This window comes from Aotus nancymaae, unplaced genomic scaffold (assembly GCF_030222135.1).
Source record: "Aotus nancymaae isolate 86718 unplaced genomic scaffold, 86718_ANA_hifiasm-v0.15.2.pri h1tg000067l, whole genome shotgun sequence".
NCBI lineage: Eukaryota > Metazoa > Chordata > Mammalia > Primates > Aotidae > Aotus > Aotus nancymaae.
The window spans coordinates 24,207,878-24,226,662 of record NW_026988482.1 but is presented as its reverse complement, the minus strand read 5'-3'; the positions used below and the strand labels follow the sequence as shown (position 1 = coordinate 24,226,662).

Genomic DNA, 18,785 nt, shown 5'->3' with positions numbered 1-18,785 from the left:
GCCACCACACCTGGGTAATTTATGTTTTTAGAGATAGGGTTTTCCTATGTTGACTCAGCTGGTTTTATTTATTTATTATTATTTTTGAGACAGAGTCTTACTCTGTCACCCTGGCTGGAGTGAAGTGGCACAATCTCGACTCACTGCAACCTCTGACTTCCAGGTTCAAGCAATTTCCCCTGACTCAGCCTCCCGAGTAGCTGGAATTATAGGCATGTGGCACCAAGCCTGGCTATTTATTTTTATTTTTATTTTTTTGTATTTTTAGTAGAGATGGGGGTTTTACCATATTGGCCAGGCTGGTCTTGAACTCCTGACCTTGTCATCTGCCCACCTCAGCCTCCCAAAGTGCTTGGGATTACAGGTACCTGGCGACCCAGCTGGTTTTAAACAGCTGGGCTCAAGTGATTCTCCCATCTCAGCCCCCTTAGTGGCTGGGCTTACAGGTACGAGTCAATGTACCCAGCTCTCCTATACATCTTTTGAAGTGGGTCAACTGAAAGAAAAAAACCCTGGGAGGTTGAGGCAGGAGAATCACTTGAACCCAGGAAGTCGGAGGTTGCAGTGAGCTGAGATCGCGTCACTGCACTCCAGCCTGGGGACAGAGCAAGACTCCGTCTCAGAAAACCCCAAAAACTAGAACAAGGTACTCTTCTCCAACATTCTCATTTTTCTTGGGCATTCAGTTATATATCCCATATGCTGCTAACACTTGATATATTACCTTTCATTAATTCATCCCCTTTCTCCCCTCTTACTCTTTGTTTGTTTGTTTGGAGACAGAGTCTCCTTTGGTCACCCAGGGTGGAGTGCAATGGCACAATCTTGGTTCACTACAAACTCTGCCTCCTGGATTCAAGCGATACTCCTGACAGCCTCCCGAGGAGCTAAGAATACAGGTGCCTGCCACCATGACCATGCCTGGCTAATTTTTGTATTTTTAGTAGAGATGGGATTTCACCATGTTGGCCAGGCTGTTCTCGAACTCCTGACCTCAGGTGATCCACCTGCCTTGACCTCCCAAAGTGCTGAGATTACAGACGTGAGCCACTGCTCCTAGCCACTTCTTACTTTGCTGCATTACTTCTTTCTTTTTCTCCCAGGCTACCTGGCCTCCGTTTGTGGCACTGTGTGAGGAATGTGGGTTAGACCAGCTGCTCAGAACTCCAGGGTCCCTCATTGTAGGGTTTCCTGATAGTTCTTTGACCATCAGTAAGCTTCCTGACCTTTGAGCCTTCCTCATTTATAAAACGATTTAAGCCATTTTATAGGTAACCTCAAGGTTCTGTGAAGTAACATAAAGTGTTTGGAAGCACCAAAGCGCTTTATAAATTGAGGTGAATACTACCATGCTCAAAACCCTCTTTCTTAGTTTGTAGTCTTTTTTATTCAAATACAGAGTGAGCCACGATGGTTGCTCTTTCGCTATTAGGAACTCTAAGATACTTTCTGGCCCAAATATAGATGGAAAAAATACAATAAATACCAGCCTAACAGAGCTTTTGGATATACTCTGAAGGTGGCCCACCAATGCAGAGTGTTAATTCAGCCTCAGTACTCTGCATGGATGTTTGGACATAGGTGTTTTTGTGGTCCTGATAGGAAGACTGGTTTTATGTGGAGACAGGGCCCAATTGTAACAAACTAGGTAGAAATGTGCTGAAGTCTTCAGAATTGGTGTCAAGTAATAGCCCTTTTACCTAACTTAGATTGATACAACATATATAGAAAGATCCATTGGCTTGGGGAAGCAATGTCAGGTTATTTTCATAGCTCATTTCTCAAAAGCCTAGTGAATGTGTATTACTGGTTGTGTCCTAACATTTTCTCCAGAGAGTGGCTGTTAGTTGTTGCATGTCTGTGACCATGAACTGGAATGATGTTTTCCATCTGTGGCAGTGTGTATGTTTTAGAGGCAGCAATAGCTCTTTGGTTCTCTTGGAAACATCATCTCTGCCTGGGCATCTTGGAACAACCAGAATCTTGCCCATAAGAAATTTAGAGACCTTGACCTGAAACCTTGAGGAATGGTCTGTGAGTATCTTGTGCTGCAAACCTTGAACATTACTGACCCTTGCAAGATAGGAGGACACTCCTCACTTGAGGAGAGTTCCCCAGAATAAAAGTGTTTGATTTTGGCCGGGCGCGGTGGCTCAAGCCTGTAATCCCACACTTTGGGAGGCCGAGGCGGGTGGATCACGAGGTCAAGAGATCGAGACCATCCTGGTCAACATGGTGAAACCCCGTCTCTACTAAAAATACAAAAAATTAGCTGGGCATAGTGGCGCGTGCCTGTAATCCCAGCTACTCAGGAGGCTGAGGCAGGAGAATTGCCTGAACCCAGGAGGCAGAGGTTGCAGTGAGCCAAGATCGCGCCATTGCACTCCAGCCTGGGTAACGAGCAAAACTCCGTCTCAAAAAAAAAAAGTGTTTGATTTTGAAGAGCATATCACAGACTAGCTGCCTGCCTCAGAGTCCCCAGGATGGGAGAAGGTGCTGTGTAGGAATGTTCATTCAACAATATGCAGTGCCAGGCAACCATACAAGATTGTAGGTGATCATGGTACCAAGAGCAGGCCTGCTCAAAGTGAAAAGGCCCCGTTTGATATGAGACAGGCTCAGCACCTTGAAAGCATTTTATCAGGTGCCAACAGAGGCTGAATATGTGACTGAAAACCATGGGGCAGAAGGGGCCAGGAGAGTGGGATTTGGCAGGGAGTAAACGAGCTCCATCATTGTGAAGGCAGACAGATTGTGATAATCAGGCATCAGTGTATCTTAGTTACACATGCCAGAATGATGGTGTGCATGACAGAAGTACAGTGGGGGCCTTATGGAGGTTCTTTGTGGTGCATCGTGGGGCAAAAGTTGGAGGGTGGAAGAGCCATCAATTTTAAGGCAGAAATCACGTAGAAACTGAAATTTGGGCTGTGAAGGTGCTAAGAGAAGAAGGATGTGTTGTAAGTATTGTAGGGAGACCTCTTCGGCCTCAAAGGGCCTCTGTACAGAGGATGTTGAACATGGAGTCTGGTGATAAGAAGGGGTAGCAAAGCTGGCTGTAGTGCTGGACAGTGTTGAATGGGACTTATGTTCAGAGACCAGGCATCAATTTTTGTGGGTCAAGATGGCCAGGGGCAGACCTATGTTACTTCTAGTTAAATAATTATAAGCTTGGTTTGCTTATTGTACACTGAAGTTTATACCCCAAACTAAGCTATATCAAATATTAGTGCAGTAAAATAGAAATCAGGCGGCAACAGGAGGCCTAAGGTAAAGACCATCTGAGAGCCTTGTAAAACCGTGGAACACCACAGGGTGGTTACAGAGCAAGAAATGCTGCTTTGGTCCCATGAATGCCTTCTCAACATGGATGCTGCATGAGAGACTTGTAAAGAGGACTTGTCTTGTGCAAGATCTCTGAGAAGGGAGACCTCTGCTCACAGGATCCTGGAGGGTCTTTGCAGATGGGAGCTTGCAAGGAAGAAAAGCCTTGCAGGGCAGAGATTACCAAACGCCACACACTCTGCCTAGGTTCTCAAAATGCGGAGTAACTTTGATTGCTCTGTGTCCGCAAATGCTCAGGAGATAAAAGCCCCTTGATGCCTTGGGTGTGGTCAGACCTGGTGGGGCCTTATCAGATATGCTTCCAAAGCCAAATGCACCTTGTAGAATTCAGTGTTGTAGGTTTGCGTAAGAATCACATCTGCTGGCAAGAATCACATCTGCTGGCACGGTGCGGTGGCTCACACCTGTAATCCCAGCACTTTGGGAGGCTGAGATGGGTGGATCATGAGGCCAGGAGTTCAAGACCAGCCTGGCCAAGATGGTGAAACCCCATCTCTAGTAAATAAATAAATAATCAATCACATCTGCTACAAATACTGCAGACCTCACCTCTCCCCCTGGCTATCTTGCCCACATTAGTTTCAGGGCCTCTCACAATAGTTTCAAGGCCTCCCCTTATCACCCCACCCCCACCCCTCAATTAACAAGTGTGTGCACCTAATAAAAGCCGGTGGAAACCAGAACTTGGGGCTAATGGTCCCATGCTTGCGTTGGTCCCCTGAACCCATGCTGTAAAATTCTACTCTTCTGTCTGTCTTTATTTCCTTTTCTCAGTCCCTTGTCACCGCCAAGACTAAGGGCACGAATGAACAGGGTCGGGGCTGGTACCCAACAAATTTACCCTTCCATTACAGGAGGGTGAGCATGTACCTGGATGTGAAAAGAGTGCTCTCTCTCACCTCACGTGATGCATTATTTCAGCCATTCAGACATTCTTGAGTAGTAAAGGCACAGCCAAAGGGCTTTCCTGTCATCTCAGGCCTTGCCTAACACCCAGCATTGTGTCTTTTCTTTCCTACCAACTCAGAATGCAGATTTGTCTCCATGTTTATACATTGCAGCAGAAAATTTACTTAGTGTGGTATCTCCCTTTCTTGCCTCTGTACCTGGTGGAATGTTATTTACAATTTTATATCTTCCCTCTTGTCTGTCTGCTTTCTTTCCTAGTACAATGTTATTTATAATTAAACGCCTATAAGCTACGTTATTTTTATTTATTTATTTTTTTTATTGCATTTTAGGTTTTGGGGTACATGTGAAAATCATGCAAGGTTGTTGCATAGGTGCATACGTGGCAGTGTGATTTGCTGCCTTCCTCCCCTTCACCTATATCTGGCGTTTCTCCCCATGCTATCCCTCCCCAACTCCCCACCCCTCCTCTGTCCCCCCCCACTCTCCCCCAGCTACGTTATTTTTGACTTGACATTTTGAATTATGCCACTTGGTTCAGTTCTAGTATCTGGGTTTTTTTTGTTTTTTCCTGACGGAGACAAGGTCTCACTGCCTAGGCTGGAGTGCAGTGGTATGATCTCTGCTTACTACAAGCTCTGCCTCTCAGGCTCAAGGAATCCTCCCACCTCAGTTTTCCAAGTAGCTGAGACTGCAGGTGTGCCCACCACACTCCGAAATTTTGCTTTCGTTGCCCAGGCTGGAGTGCAATGGTCTTGGCTTGTCGCAACCTCTGCCTCCCGGGTTCAAGTAATTCTCCTGGTTCAGCCTCCCGAGTAGCTGGGATTACAGGCATGCGCTACGATGCCTGGCTAGTTTTGTATTTTTTAGCAGAGATGGGGTTTCTCCATGCTGGTCAGGCTGGTCTCGAACTCCCAACCTCAGGTGATCCGTCTGCCTCGGCCTCCCAAAGTGCTGGAATTACAGGTGTGCACTGTGCCCAGCCCACACTCAGCTAATTTTTAAGGATTGCTTTGTAGAGATAGGGTCTCACATTTCCAATTTTGAGAAATTTCAACCTAAAATAAATTAAATGTACTCTCATTTGAGCTTGATGCTCTTAAAAGTAACTGCTCTTGTGTTTTACCGTTTTAGACTGTCATTTGACTGTACTATGGTTAGCGTCACTTTTTCTAAAGGTGAGTAGTAGGATTAACCTTGAGCTCTTATGGTTGTTTTTCCCATTACAGGTAGAGTTGGCTTTGTGGGACACAGCTGGACAGGAAGATTATGATCGCCTGAGGCCCCTCTCCTACCCAGACACCGATGTTATCCTGATGTGTTTTTCCATTGACAGTCCTGATAGTTTAGGTGAGTGGCCCTGCGCCCCAGTGTTTGTCACTGCAAGATGTATCCACCTAGGGCTGGGCGAGGCAGGTGCATCACCTGAGGTCAGGAGTTTGAGACCTGCCTGGTCAACATGGCGAAACCCTGTCTCTACAAATACAAAAATTAGCCGGGTATGGTGACATGCACCTGTAATCCCAGCTACTTGGGAGGGTGAGGCAGGAGAATCCGGGAGGCAGGGGTTGCAGTGATCCGGAATCAAGTCACTGCACTCAAGTCTGGGAGACAAGAAAATCTCTGTCTCAAAAAAAAAAAAGAAAGAAAGAAGGAAAATGTATCCAACTTGTTGAGGGTAGTTGCATGTGCCTGTAATCCCAGCTACCCAGAAAGCTGAGGTAGAAGAATTGCTTGAGCTGAAGAGTTTGTGTTTAGCCTGGGATTAGTGACCTGTGGCTCTAAAAAATAATTAGGTCCAGGTGCTATAACTCATACCTGTAATCCCAGAACTCTGAGAGGCCAAGGTGGGAGGATCACTTGAAGCCAAGAGTTTCAGATCAGCCTCAGCAACATAGCAAGACTCCTTCTCTATTAAAAATAAAGATTTTGGTCGGGCACAGTGGCTCATGTCTGTAATCCTAGCAGTTTGGGAGTCTGAAGCAGATGGATCACTTGAGCTCAGGAGTTCAAAACCAGCCTGGGCAACATGGCAAAACCCTGTCTCTACAAAAAATACAAAAATTAGCTGGGCCTGGTGGCGTGTGCACCTGAACTTCCAGCTACTTGGGAGGCTGAGGCAGGAGAATCATTTGAGACTGGGAATTGGAGGCTGCAGTGAGCTGAGATCATGCCATTGCATTCCTGCTTGGATGACAGAAGTGATATTCTGTCTCAAAAGATAAAAGATTTTAGCCGGGCACGGTGGCTCATGCCTGTGATCCCAGCACTTTGGGAGGCCGAGGCGGGTGGATCACGAGGTCAAGAGATCGAGACCATCCTGGTCAACATGGTGAAACCCCGTCTCTACGAAAAATACAAAAAATTAGCTGGGCATGGTGGCGCGTGCCTGTAATCCCAGCTACTCAGGAGGCTGAGGCAGGAGAATTGCCTGAACCCAGGAGGCGGAGGTTGCGGTGAGCCGAGATCACGCCATTGCACTCCAGCCTGGGTAACAAGAGTGAAACTCCGTCTCAAAAAAGATAAAGATTTTATTTGAAAATGATTAATTTGGCCAGACGCAGTGGCTCACACCTGTAATCCCAACATTTTGAGAGGCCAAGGCAATTGGATCACCTGAAGTCAGGAGTTCAAGACCATCCTGGCCAACATGGTGAAACACCCCGTCTCTACTAAAAATATAAAAATTAGCTGGGCATGGTGACACGTGCCTGTAATCGAGCTACTCGGGAGGCTGAGGCATGATAATTGCTTGAACTGGGAGGCAGAGGTTGCAGTGAGCTGAGATCACGCCACTACACTCCAGCCTGGGCTACAGGCCAGGTGTGGCTAAAGGCTCTGCGCGGTGGCTCATGCTGTAATCCCAGCACTTTGGAAGGCTGAGGTAGGCAGATCATTTGAGATCAGGAGTTTTGCCTTCACACAGGTTAACTCTGAAGACAGAGATGCTTTGGCTAAGCTGTTAAAAAATAAAAGTTTTTTTTTTTAAGAAAAAAAAAAGATCAGGAGCCTGGTCAACATGGTGAAACTGTCTCTACTAAAAATATTAAAAAATTAGCTGGGCATGGTGGCGCACGCCTGTAAGCTGAGGCAGGAGAATTGCTTAAACCTGGGAGGCAGAGATTGCAGTCAGCCAAGATTATGCCACTGTACTAGAGAGAGCAAGACTCCATCTCAAAACAAAAATTATTATTACTAAATAATATTAAATATTAATTAAAAAATCAAACTGTCTTGTAAACTAGATGAGTAAACTAAGATCGGGCATGGTGGCTCACTCCTGTAATCTCAGCACTTTGGGAGGCTGAGGCCGGCAGATCACCTGAGGTCAGGAGTTTGAGACCAGCCTTGGCAACAAGGTGAAACCCCATCTCTGCTAAAATACAAAAATTAGCTGGACATGGTGGCGTGTACCTGTAATCCCAGCTTCTCCAGAGGCTGAGGCAGGACAGTAGCTAGAGCCTGGGAAGTGGAAGTTGCAGTTAGCTGAGATCGTGCCATTGCAGTCTAGTCTGGCGACAGGTAGACTCTGTCTCCTAAAAAAAAAGATGAGTAAACTAGATGAGTTTGAAATACAAAGCCATCTCTTTTTGGGGAAAGATGTTTTTTGGTTGCCCAGTCTTAGCCTTTTTCTGAAGTGTCTTAGCTGTTAGAAGTTCGAATCTGATCATTTCATTAGCCCAAACAGCCACATCATTCAGAAGTCCGTGTTCTTTAGAAAAAGACTTAAGAATGCTGACCTGACATTCTGTGAAGCATGGCTTGAAACAGAAATGCTTTTGGTTTGTGCTGAAGATGATGAAGTATCTGTTAATAAACTTGTGGCTACAGCCCTTCCTGTCATGACAGGGCAGCAGGTGGGTCAAGGATGTTGTCATCATTACCACAAACAGCCTTTGAGTGTCTGCTTGTGGCCTGGGATTGGCTGGACAGTTAGGGTTAGTCTGATTGTGTTGTTACGGTTGTCCCCACCTTAATAATGATAAGTAGGGTGGCTCCAAGACATCGAGCCACTTGTTTAAGGTCATACTGGCCCAAGGAGCCAAGCTAAGATTGAGTCCTGGCCAGGCACGGTGGCTCACGTTTGTAATCCCAGCACTTTGGGAGGCCGAGGTGAGTGGATCACGAGGTCAGGAGATTGAGACCGTCCTGGCCAACATGGTGAAACCCCATCTGTACTAAACAAAAATAAATTAATAAAACATAACTAGCCTGGCGTGGTGGCCTTCGCCTGTGGTCACAGCTACTTGGGAGGCTGAGGCAGGAGAATCACTTGAGCCTGGGAGGCAGAGATTGTAGTTAGCCAAGATTGCGCCACTGCACTCTAGCTTGGGTGACAGAGCAAGACTCCGTCTCAAAAACAAAAAACACAAAGATTGAGTCCTCTGTGCAGTATGTCCCAGGACTGAGAAAGAGCAGATCATTTTCAGCAGTTGTGATTTAGTTTTGGTTTTATTTATTTATTTATTTTTTTGAGACAGTGTCTCGCTCTATCATCTAGACTGGAGTGCAGTGGCACAATCTCAGCTCACTGCAAACTCCGCCTCCTGGGTTCAAGCATTTCTACTGTCTCAGCTTCCCGAGTAACTGGGACTGCAGGTGCATGCCAACACACACTACTAATTTTTGTATTTTTAGTAGAGATGGGGTTTTGCCACATTGGCTAGGCTGGTCTCTAACTCCTGACCTCAGGTGATCTGCCTGCCTCGGTCTCCCAAAGTGCTGGGATTACAGGTGTGAGACACTGCGCCCAGCCTAGTTTTTTTGTTGTTGTTGTTTGTTTTTGAGGTGGAGTCTTGCTCTGTTGCCCAGGCTGAAGTGCAGTGGCGCACTCTCAGCTCACTGCAACCTCTGCATCCCGGGTTCAAGAGATTCTCCTGCCTCAGCCTCCCAAGTAGCTGGGATTACAGGTGCGCACCACCATGCCCGGCTAATTTTTGTGTTTTTTGGTAGAGATGGGATTTCGCCATGTTGGTCTAGAACTCCTGACCTCAAGTGATCACCTGCCTCGGCCTCCCAAAGTGCTGAGATTATAGGCGTGCGCCTCTGTGCCCGGCCTGTTTTGTGTTTTGACAGTCTTGTCCTGTTGCCCAGGCTGGAGTGCAGTGGCACAATCTTAGCTCACTGCAACCTCTGTCTCCTGGGTTCCAAGTAATTCTACTGCCTCAGCCTCCCAGGTAGCTGGGATTACAGGCATATACCACACACCTAGCTCATTTTGTGTGTGTTTGTGTGTATTTTTAGTAGAGCCAGGGTTTCACCATGTTGACCAGGCTAGTCTCGAACTCCTGAACTCAGGGAATCTGCCCGCTTCGGCCTCCCAAAGTGCTGGGATTACAGGTGTGAGCCTCTGTGCCCGGCTACCAACTTATTTTCTTTTTATATATGATATTTCTTTCACTCTCACCACTCCTATTTAATAGTTATTTATTTTCTTGATACAGACATTTGACTTCCCGTGACACATGTTACTGAGGCAAACTAATGGTGGGATTCCGGCCCTACTCTTTACTCAAGATAACTGAGCACTTTTAAATGGCCCATAGCAAAATCAAGCTGGGTCAATCAGCTCATCAAAAGGGTCCCACCTATCTATTAACTCTCCTGCAGTGATATCCAGTGAGTGCAGCATTCTCCAGCATCTAGGCCCTATCCTCAGTTGTGCGTGTACATCACAGAGGAGACCAATGTCTTTGTTCATTTTCTACTGTCGCTCTCTTCTCTAAGTCTTGCCCTCTGTGGGAGGGGCCAGAAGGAAACAAGTCATGACTATAGTAAAAGGCAGAGGTTGAAAACCAAAGACCTCCTTTGGGACTTACAGATTTTTTTTTTTTTTTTTTTTTGAGATGGAGTCTCGCTCTGTCGCCTTGGCTGGATTCGAGTGGCGCTATCTTGGCTCACTGCAACCTCAGCCTCCCGAGTAGCTGGGACTACAGACCCCCGCCAGCAAGCCCAGCTAATTTGTATTTTTAGTAGAGACAGGGTTTCGCCATATTAGCCAGGCTGGTCTTCAACTCCTGACCTTGTGAGCCACCACGCCCGACTAAGATACTGTTTTTAAAAGAGAAAAGTAACCAGGCGCAGTAGCTCATGCCTGTAATGGACACTTTGGGAGGCCAAGGTGGGTGGATTGCTTTGAGACCAGTCTGAACAACATGGCAATACCCCATCTTTACCCAAAAAAAAATATATATATATAGGTGTGTGGCACATGCCTGTAGTCCCAGCTGCTTGGGAAGCTAAGATGGGAGGCTGATTGAGCCCAGGAAGTTGAGGCCACAGTGAGCTGTAATCACACACTGCACTCCAGCCTGGGTAAGAGGAATATGCTATCTCAAAAAGAAAAAAATGAAACCTTATTTCTATAGAAAATTTAAAAATTAGCCAGTCATGGTGCACCTATAGTCCCAGCTAGTTGGGAGGCTGGGATGGAAGGATCTCTTGGGTCCAGGAGGTGGAGGCTGCAGTGAGCCGTAGGCACTGCATTACAGTCTGAGAAACAGAGCAAGACTCTGTCTTAAAAAAGAAAGAAAAGAAAATGGAGAGCTGATGTCAACCTAATAGACTTGTTTTTGTTTTTTAATTTTTATTTATTTTTATTTTACTCCACCTTGTATGTGACTTGGTTTTGTTTTTACCTGGCTAGATTTTAGACTGTGGCCTTAAGTCTGTGTAGGACAGTGAGTTTCATCAAGAATGAGAATCTATGTATAAAGTTGCAGCCCTGCTGCCAAGACTGTAACATAAAATAATATGCTTTTTGGAGCCTCTGCAGTTTCATTGTAGTTGGTCTAGAGTCTAGTCAAGACCTGGGATCGACAAACTTCCTCTGTAAAAGCCAAATGGTAAACTTTGCCGGCAGTATGGTTTCCGTTATAACTGTTTAACTTTGCCGCAGCTAGTCACCTCTGACTTTGTAACACAAAAACAGCCATGGAAAATATGTAAACTAGTGGATTTTGCTGTGTTACACTAAGTTTTACAAAAATACACTGCAAGTAAAAAAATGCTCATCATCACTGGTCATTAGAGAAATGCAAATCAAAACTACATTGAGATACCGTCTCATGCCAGTTAGAATGGCGAGCATTAAAAAATCTGGAGACAACAGATGCTGGAGAGGATGTGGAGAAATAGGAACACTTTTACACTGTTGGTGGGAGTGTAAATTAGTCCAACCATTGTGGAAGACAGTGTGGCGATTCCTCAAGGACCTAGAAACAGAAATTCCATTTGACCCAGCAATCCCATTACTGGGTATATATCCAAAGAATTATAAATGGTTCTATTATAAGGACACATGCACACATACGTTCACTGCAGCACTGTTCACAATATCAAAGACTTGGAACCAACCCAAATGCCCATCGATGATAGACTGGACAGGGAAAGTGTGGCACATATACACCATGGAATACCATGCAGCCATCAAAAACGATGAGTTCGTGTCCTTTGTAGGGACATGATGAACCTGGAAACCATCACTCTCAGCAAACTGACACAAGAACAGAAAATCAAACACCGCATGTTCTCACTCATAGGCAGGTGTTGAACAATGAGAACACATGGACACAGAGAGGGGAGCATCACACACTGAGGTCTGTTGGGGGGAACTAGGGGAGGGACAGTGGGGGATAGGGAGGTTGGGGAGGGATAACATGGGGAGAAATGCCAGATACAGGTGATGGGGATGGAGGCAGCAAATCACATTGCCATGTACGTACCTATGCAACAATTCTTTATGTTCTTTACATGTACCCCAGAACCTAAAATGCAATTTTAAAAAAATTATATATATATATGTATATATTAAAACTAAGTTCTGTTAAAAATAAAATAGACTGCAAGTTTAGCTAGGCATGGTGGCACACTACTGTAGTCCTGGCTACTTGAGAGGCTGAGATGGGAGAATTGCTTGAGCCCAGGAACTGAAAGTTAACAATGAGCTGTGATTGCATCACTGCACTCTAGCCTGGGCAACATAGTGAGATCTTGTCTCTATAAAAAATAAACATAATCCTGTAATCCCAGCACTTTGGGAGGCCGAGGCGGGTGGATCACGAGGTCAAGAGATCGAGACCATCCTGGTCAACATGGTGAAACCCTGTCTCTACTAATACAAAAAATTAGCTGGGCACGGTGGTGCGTGCCTGTAATCCCAGCTACTCAGGAGGCTGAGGCAGGAGAATTGCCTGAACCCAGGAGGCGGAGATTGCGGTGAGCCGAGATCGCGCCATTGCGCTCCAGCCTGGGTATCAAGAGCGAAACTCCGTCTCAAAAAATAAATAAATAAATAAACATAATCCAGCCTGACCAACATGGTGAAACACTGTCTCTACTAAAAATACAAAAATTAGGGCCAGGTGCGGTGGCTCATGCCTGTAATCCCAGCACTTTGGGAGGCTGAGGCAGGTGGATCACCTTTGTTCAGGAGTTTGAGACCAGTCTGGCCAATACGGTCAGTGAAAGCCCGTCTAATAAAAATACAAAAATTAGCTGGGCGTGGTGGCGTATACCTGTAGTCCCAGCTACTCAGGAGACTGAGGCAGGAGAATTGCCTGAACCCAGGAGGCGGAGGTTGCAGTGAACCGAGATCCCACCACTGTACTCCAGCCTGAGCCACAGAGAGGGACTCTGTCTCTTTAAATAAATAAATAAACAAATATAAACTCTAGGCAAGATTTTACTTCCTAACTCCTGATCTAGATAGATATTCCTTTCCTCTGTTTCTCTGGAATTCCCAAAGTCTCCCTAGAAACCCTACTGTAAATTCATATAATGTGATATGCTCTGATGTGATCACATTACTTTGGGGCTGGGAGTGATTATAGGTGATTAACATATTGAATTAAACATTTACAATTAAGTTTGGGCCAGGCTCGGTGTTTCATGCCTGTAATCCCAGCACTTTGGGAGGCCGAGGCAGGTGGATCACCTGAGGTCAGGAGTTCGAGACCAGCCTGGCCAACATAGTGAAAATCCTGTGGATACTAATACAAAACTTAGCCAGGCGTGGTGGCATGCACCTGTAATCCCAGCTACTCAGGAGACTGAGGCAGGAAAATTGCTTCCACGCAGGAAGCAGAGTTGCAGTGAGCTGAGATCGCATCACTGCACTCTAGCCTAGGTGACAAGAGTTAGACTCTGTCTCAAAAACACAAAGTTTGAAAATTTATTTACCAAAAGTGATGACAGGCAATTTATTCAAATTCTTCGTACCTTAAACTCGAGGAATGGGGTAGACTACCTATCTATTGGTATAATTTTACATATTAAGGAAATAATTTGAGCACCTACTAATAGAAGTTCTGTTCTAGGCCAGGTGCTGTGGCTCATGCCTGTAATCCCAGCACTTTGGGAGGCTGAGGCAGGTAGATCACCTGAGATCAGGAGTTGAAGACCAGCTTGGTCAACATGGTGAAACCTCATCTGTACTAAAAATAGAAAAAAAATTAGCCAGGCATGGGCAGGCACCTGTAATCCCAGCTACTCAAGAGGCTGAGGCAGGAGAATCACTTGAACCCAGGAGGCAGAGGTTGCAGTGAGCCAAGATCTCGGCACTGCACTCCAGCCTGGGCGACAGAGCAAGACTCTGCTCTAAATAAATAAACAAACTTCTATTCTAGATGAGAGAAGACAGAAGAGGTTCCCCTCGAAGCCCCCAAAAAAGTAAATCAGAAAATAATAGTAAACCCAATAACAATAAATGTTACAAATAACATTTGTAGAGGTGGGTCATGGTTGTATGCTGTTTGGTTTTATTTATTTATTTATTTTTCAGGAAGCAGACTAGGATATTTATTTTTAAGAGATGAAGTCTAATTTTGTCACTCAGGCTGGAGTGCAGTAGCAGTGATCATAGTTCACTGCTACCTTGAATCCTGGGCTCCAGGGATCCTCTCACCTCAGCCTCCCAAGTAGGTGGCAGCACAGGCACATGTACCACTACTGTACACTACTAAGTTTTTGTATATTTTTGTGGAGGTGGGGGTTTTGTGTTTTTTTTTTGTTTTTGAGACAGAGTCTCACTGTCACCCAGGCTGGAATGCAGTGTCTCGATCTCAGCTGACCACAACCTCCACCTCCCAGGTTCACGTGATTCTCCTGCTTCAGCTTCCCAAGTAGTTGGGACTACAGGCACTCACCACCACACCCAGCCGATTTTTGTATTTTTAGCAGAGATAGGGTTTTACCATGTTGGCCAGGCTAGTCCTGAACTCGTGACCTCAGGTGATCCACCCTCCTCGGCCTCCCAAAGTGCTAGGATTACAGGCTTGAGCCACTGCACCCGGCCAGAGATGGGGTTTAACCATGTTCTTGAACTCCTGACCCCAAGCTGTCTACTTGCCTCAGCCTCAAAAGTGCAGGCATTGCAAGTGTGAGCCACCACTCCTGGCCTCTTGGTTATTTTCAAAGGTCACTCTTCAGCTTATACCAGTAATCCCCATAGGGTAGAAGTTATGCTTGAGAGCCCATGAACAGGTTAGAAAAAGAGCATGTAAGACCCTGGTTCAGCTGCTGCCCTAGAAGAATGGGGACCCCTTCTGTAAGCTGTGTTAGAATCATCTAGCAGTGACAGATGTCTGTAAAGACCCTGCCTCTTTTGGACAGGAAGTACCACTGTGAAGCTACCTAGTGTTATGAATCTTTTGCTCCTCCAGAGGCCTTACTTGTGCCCCACCTACAGAGGAGCTCAGCACCACTCTTGACTGAGAAAAGCTGGTGGTTCTCTGTTTAAAGGAAAGGGATTATATTTGCTCTATTTTATGGTTTTGAAACTAGTGGATTTCATTAAATGTCTAGCATTCTTCTCAAGCAACAAAGTATCTATGCAATTTCACTAGGGCTCTGGGAAAGTCTTCAAGGTAGAATTGTATGTATCCCCAAATTCTGTACATTTTTCTTTCAGAAAACATCCCAGAAAAGTGGACCCCGGAAGTCAAGCATTTCTGTCCCAACGTGCCCATCATCCTGGTTGGGAATAAGAAGGATCTTCGGAATGATGAGCACACAAGGCGGGAGCTAGCCAAGATGAAGCAGGCATGATCTGGGGCAGGGTTCTGTCTTGTAGTATTCTTCAACTAGGGCCCCAAGGTTGGAGGTTTGGGGAGCCCAGCAGGAACTTTCACAGGCCAGGCTGTTTTAGAGGCACAGAAGCCCCTCTGTGGCCCTCTGGCCCTCAGTAATTGGGATCTACACAGAAGGATCCCTAAGATATAGATCACTAGTCCTGTGAGATGGAATGTCTTTTATGAGGTAGTGCTATGTCTGCAAGGACTACTGGCCTGAGAATGAACCATTTCATCAGTAGTCAGTAGGCAATGCTTCTAGATAGAGGAACTCTTTTCCTTTTTTTTTTTTTTTTTTTTTTCCTTTTTTTGATTGAATCAAGTGATTCTCCTGCCTCAGCCTCTGAAGTAGCTGGAATTACAGGCATGTGCCACCACACCTGGCTAATTTTTGTATTTTTAGTAGAGATGGGTTTCACCATGTTGGTCAGGCTGGTATCGAACTCCTGACTTCCTGTGATCCTCCCACCTCAGCCTCTAAGTGCTGGAATTACAGGGGTGAGCCACCACCCGGCCCTGTTAGACTCGATTGCCTTCTTCAGCTCTTACTTTGGTACATGTGAGGCCAAAGACAAATAAGTGGCAACTGGAAAGATAAGGAAATCATGAAGGCTGGGAGTCCATATAGAAAGCGCTAATGCCTTCCTTCTCCCCCACCCCCAATGTCTTTTTAAAAAGTGATGATGGAAGTGGCATCTTGGCCTCTCAGTAACCAGGTGACCTAATGGCAGGGCTTCCTCACTGCAGGAGAAGCATTGAGATCTTCAACCTAAGTTCTCTTACTGAGGTTTTTGTTTGAATGTCAAGGGTAGGCTCTATTTCCTTCCATGAGCATTCAGTCCTAGATTGGTAGCTTGAGCAATTTTGCCCTTGATTGGCTCCTTAACCTTCCAGGGTGCTTCTGATCTCTTTTCTTTTTCTACTTCCCAGAGAAGACCATGTTTAATAGAGATTTTATGTTTGGTAGGGGGTAGTCACCATATGTCAGTTTAAAAATTTCGTAACAGAGCACTCAAATCTGGGAGTTTAGCAGCTTTTAAAAGTATTTTAGGCTGGGTGCGGTGGCTCACGCCTGTAATCTCAGCACTTTGGGAGGCCAAGGTGGCAGATCACAAGGTCAGGAGTTTGAGACCAGCCTGGCCAAAATGGTGAAACCAATCTCTACTAAAAATACAAAAAAGCGGGGCGTGGTGGCACACGCCTGTAGTCCAGTTGCTTGGGAGGCTGAGTTAGGAGAATCGCTTGAACCCGGGAGGTGCGGAGGTTACAGTGAGCTGAGATCGTGCCATTGCACTCCAACCTGGTCAAGAAGAGTGACACTCGGTCTCAAAAAAAAAAAAAAGTCTTTCAACTGAATTTGAATACTCTTTACTTAGCATATGTATGTCACACTATTAGCTAAAAACACTATTTTTTCTCTTTGCTAGGAACCTGTGAAACCTGAAGAAGGCAGAGATATGGCAAACAGGATTGGTGCTTTTGGGTACATGGAGTGTTCAGCAAAGACCAAAGATGGAGTGAGAGAGGTTTTTGAAATGGCTACGAGAGCTGCTCTGCAAGCTAGACGTGGGAAGAAAAAATCTGGGTGCCTTGTCTTGTGAAACCTTGCTGCAAGCACAGCCCTTATGCGGTTCATTTTGAACAAGTGCTGTTTATTAATCTTAGTGTATGATTACTAGCCTTTTTCATTTATCTATAATTTACCTAAGATTACAAATCAGAAGTCATCTTGCTACCAGTATTTAGAAGCCAACTATGATTATTAATGATGTCCAACCTGTCTGGCCCACCAGGGTCCTTTTGACACTGCTCTAACATCCCTCCTCTGCACTCCCACCTGATACACCAGGCACTAATTCAAGGAATTTCATAACTACTTGCTTCTTTCTAGAAAGAGAAACGGTAACTTTTGTGAATTAGGCTGTAACTACTTTATAACTAACATGTCCTGCCTATCACCTGTCAGCTGCAAGGTACTCTGGTGAGTCACCACTTCAGGGCTTTACTCGTTAACAGATTTTGTTGGCGTAGCTCTGGGGTGGGCAGTTTTTTGAAAATGGGCTGAACCAGAAAAGCCCAAGTCCATGCAGCTGTGGCAGTTACAGTTCTGTGGTTTCATGTTAGTTACCTTATAGTTACTGTGTAATTAGTGCCACTTAATGTATGTTACCAAAAATAAATATATCTACCCCAGACTAGATGTAGTATTTTTTTGTATAATTGGATTTCCTAATACTGATATTTGTCATCCCCAAAGAAAGTGTATTGGTTTTTTAAAAAAGAAAGTGTATTTGGAAATAAAGTCAGATGGAAAATTCATTTTTTAAATTCCCGTTTTGTCACTTTTCCTGATAAAAGATGGCCATCTTACCCCTTTTAGGCCCCATGTATCTCAGTACCCCTATCTGGAGCTGGGCTCAGTAATAAGAATTGGTTTCATTCCTGAGGCAATTAGACACTTTGGAAGGTGGCATAACCTGTCTCACCTGGCTGTAATTCACAGTGCTCTTTTCTCCTCACTGCATCCAGGTTCTCTCCCAGAGTAGCCACCAGTTCTCATGGGTGGCACTCAGTCTCTCTTCCCTCCAGCTGACTAAACTTCTTTTCTGTACCAGTTAATTTTTCCAACTACTAATAGAATAAAGGCAGTTTTCTAAACTTACTGTATCCTGGTGTTTATGTCACTCTCTCCAGGGCTGGGGGGCAGGAGGACGCAAGGACTTCCTGACCTAGCTCACCCTGGAGAGGTTTGTTAAGGGTTCAAAGGACTAGCTTGTGCCCCGCCTGCCACCCACGCAGCAACTAACCTGGTCCCTCCAAGCAACATGGAAATAATTATCCTGGACCACATTCTAGTTCAGATTAGGGGGTGGGGTGAATGCAGCCTATTGAGGCCAGACAGGGAAGACAGGCCGTGTTTCCTTGGCCCTGACGAGCTGTTGTGCTCCACTTCAGGAGGCTGGGGTGGGGCTTTGTGGATTCTTATCTTGTTAGAAAACCTGCACGAGACCGGAGGCCTAGATCCCTCTGGCTGTGCCCTAGACTGCTGGTAACATGGCACACAGTACGGAAGGGCTGTGTGCGCGGGCAGCTGCTGCTGCCACCGCCCACCAGCCTCCTATGCCGAACCCCACACCCTAATTGAGGAACCTCTGAGAAAGAAGAGAGCCCTCCAGGGCCTGGGCCCCCGAAGTGTAACCCGGACCGCTGCCGCCTAGTTGCCTAGATCAGACCGGGCAAGCCCGCGGCTCCTCCCGTCTTGGGCGGAGCCCGCGTCGCACTTGGGCGCACCCTCCAGCCTTTTCCCGGCTGAGGGGCCGAGCCCGACGGGGAGGGCGGGTGCCGGACGAGGCGGGACCTTCGGGTCCGGAAAACTGCTTGGGTCACGTGGCCCACCGCAGACCAGTTAAAAGAGGCGCCTCCTGGCCGCTCACTGCTGGTTCGGGGCGCTCCCTTAGCTTC

General features: G+C 46.0%; 1 protein-coding gene across 1 annotated transcript in view; it reads left to right on the top strand.

Moving 5' to 3' along the window:
• Positions 1–17,981, top strand: part of RHOA (ras homolog family member A) — a 52,953-nt gene extending 34,972 nt beyond the window's left edge. The window contains exons 3-5 of the mRNA XM_064367097.1: positions 5,484–5,604; positions 15,164–15,294; positions 16,751–17,981. Of these exons, the coding sequence (XP_064223167.1) occupies positions 5,484–5,604; positions 15,164–15,294; positions 16,751–16,924 (426 nt within the window). The 3' untranslated portion in view covers positions 16,925–17,981. The remainder of the gene's footprint in view (positions 1–5,483; positions 5,605–15,163; positions 15,295–16,750) is intronic.
• Positions 17,982–18,785: the final 804 nt, after the last annotated feature.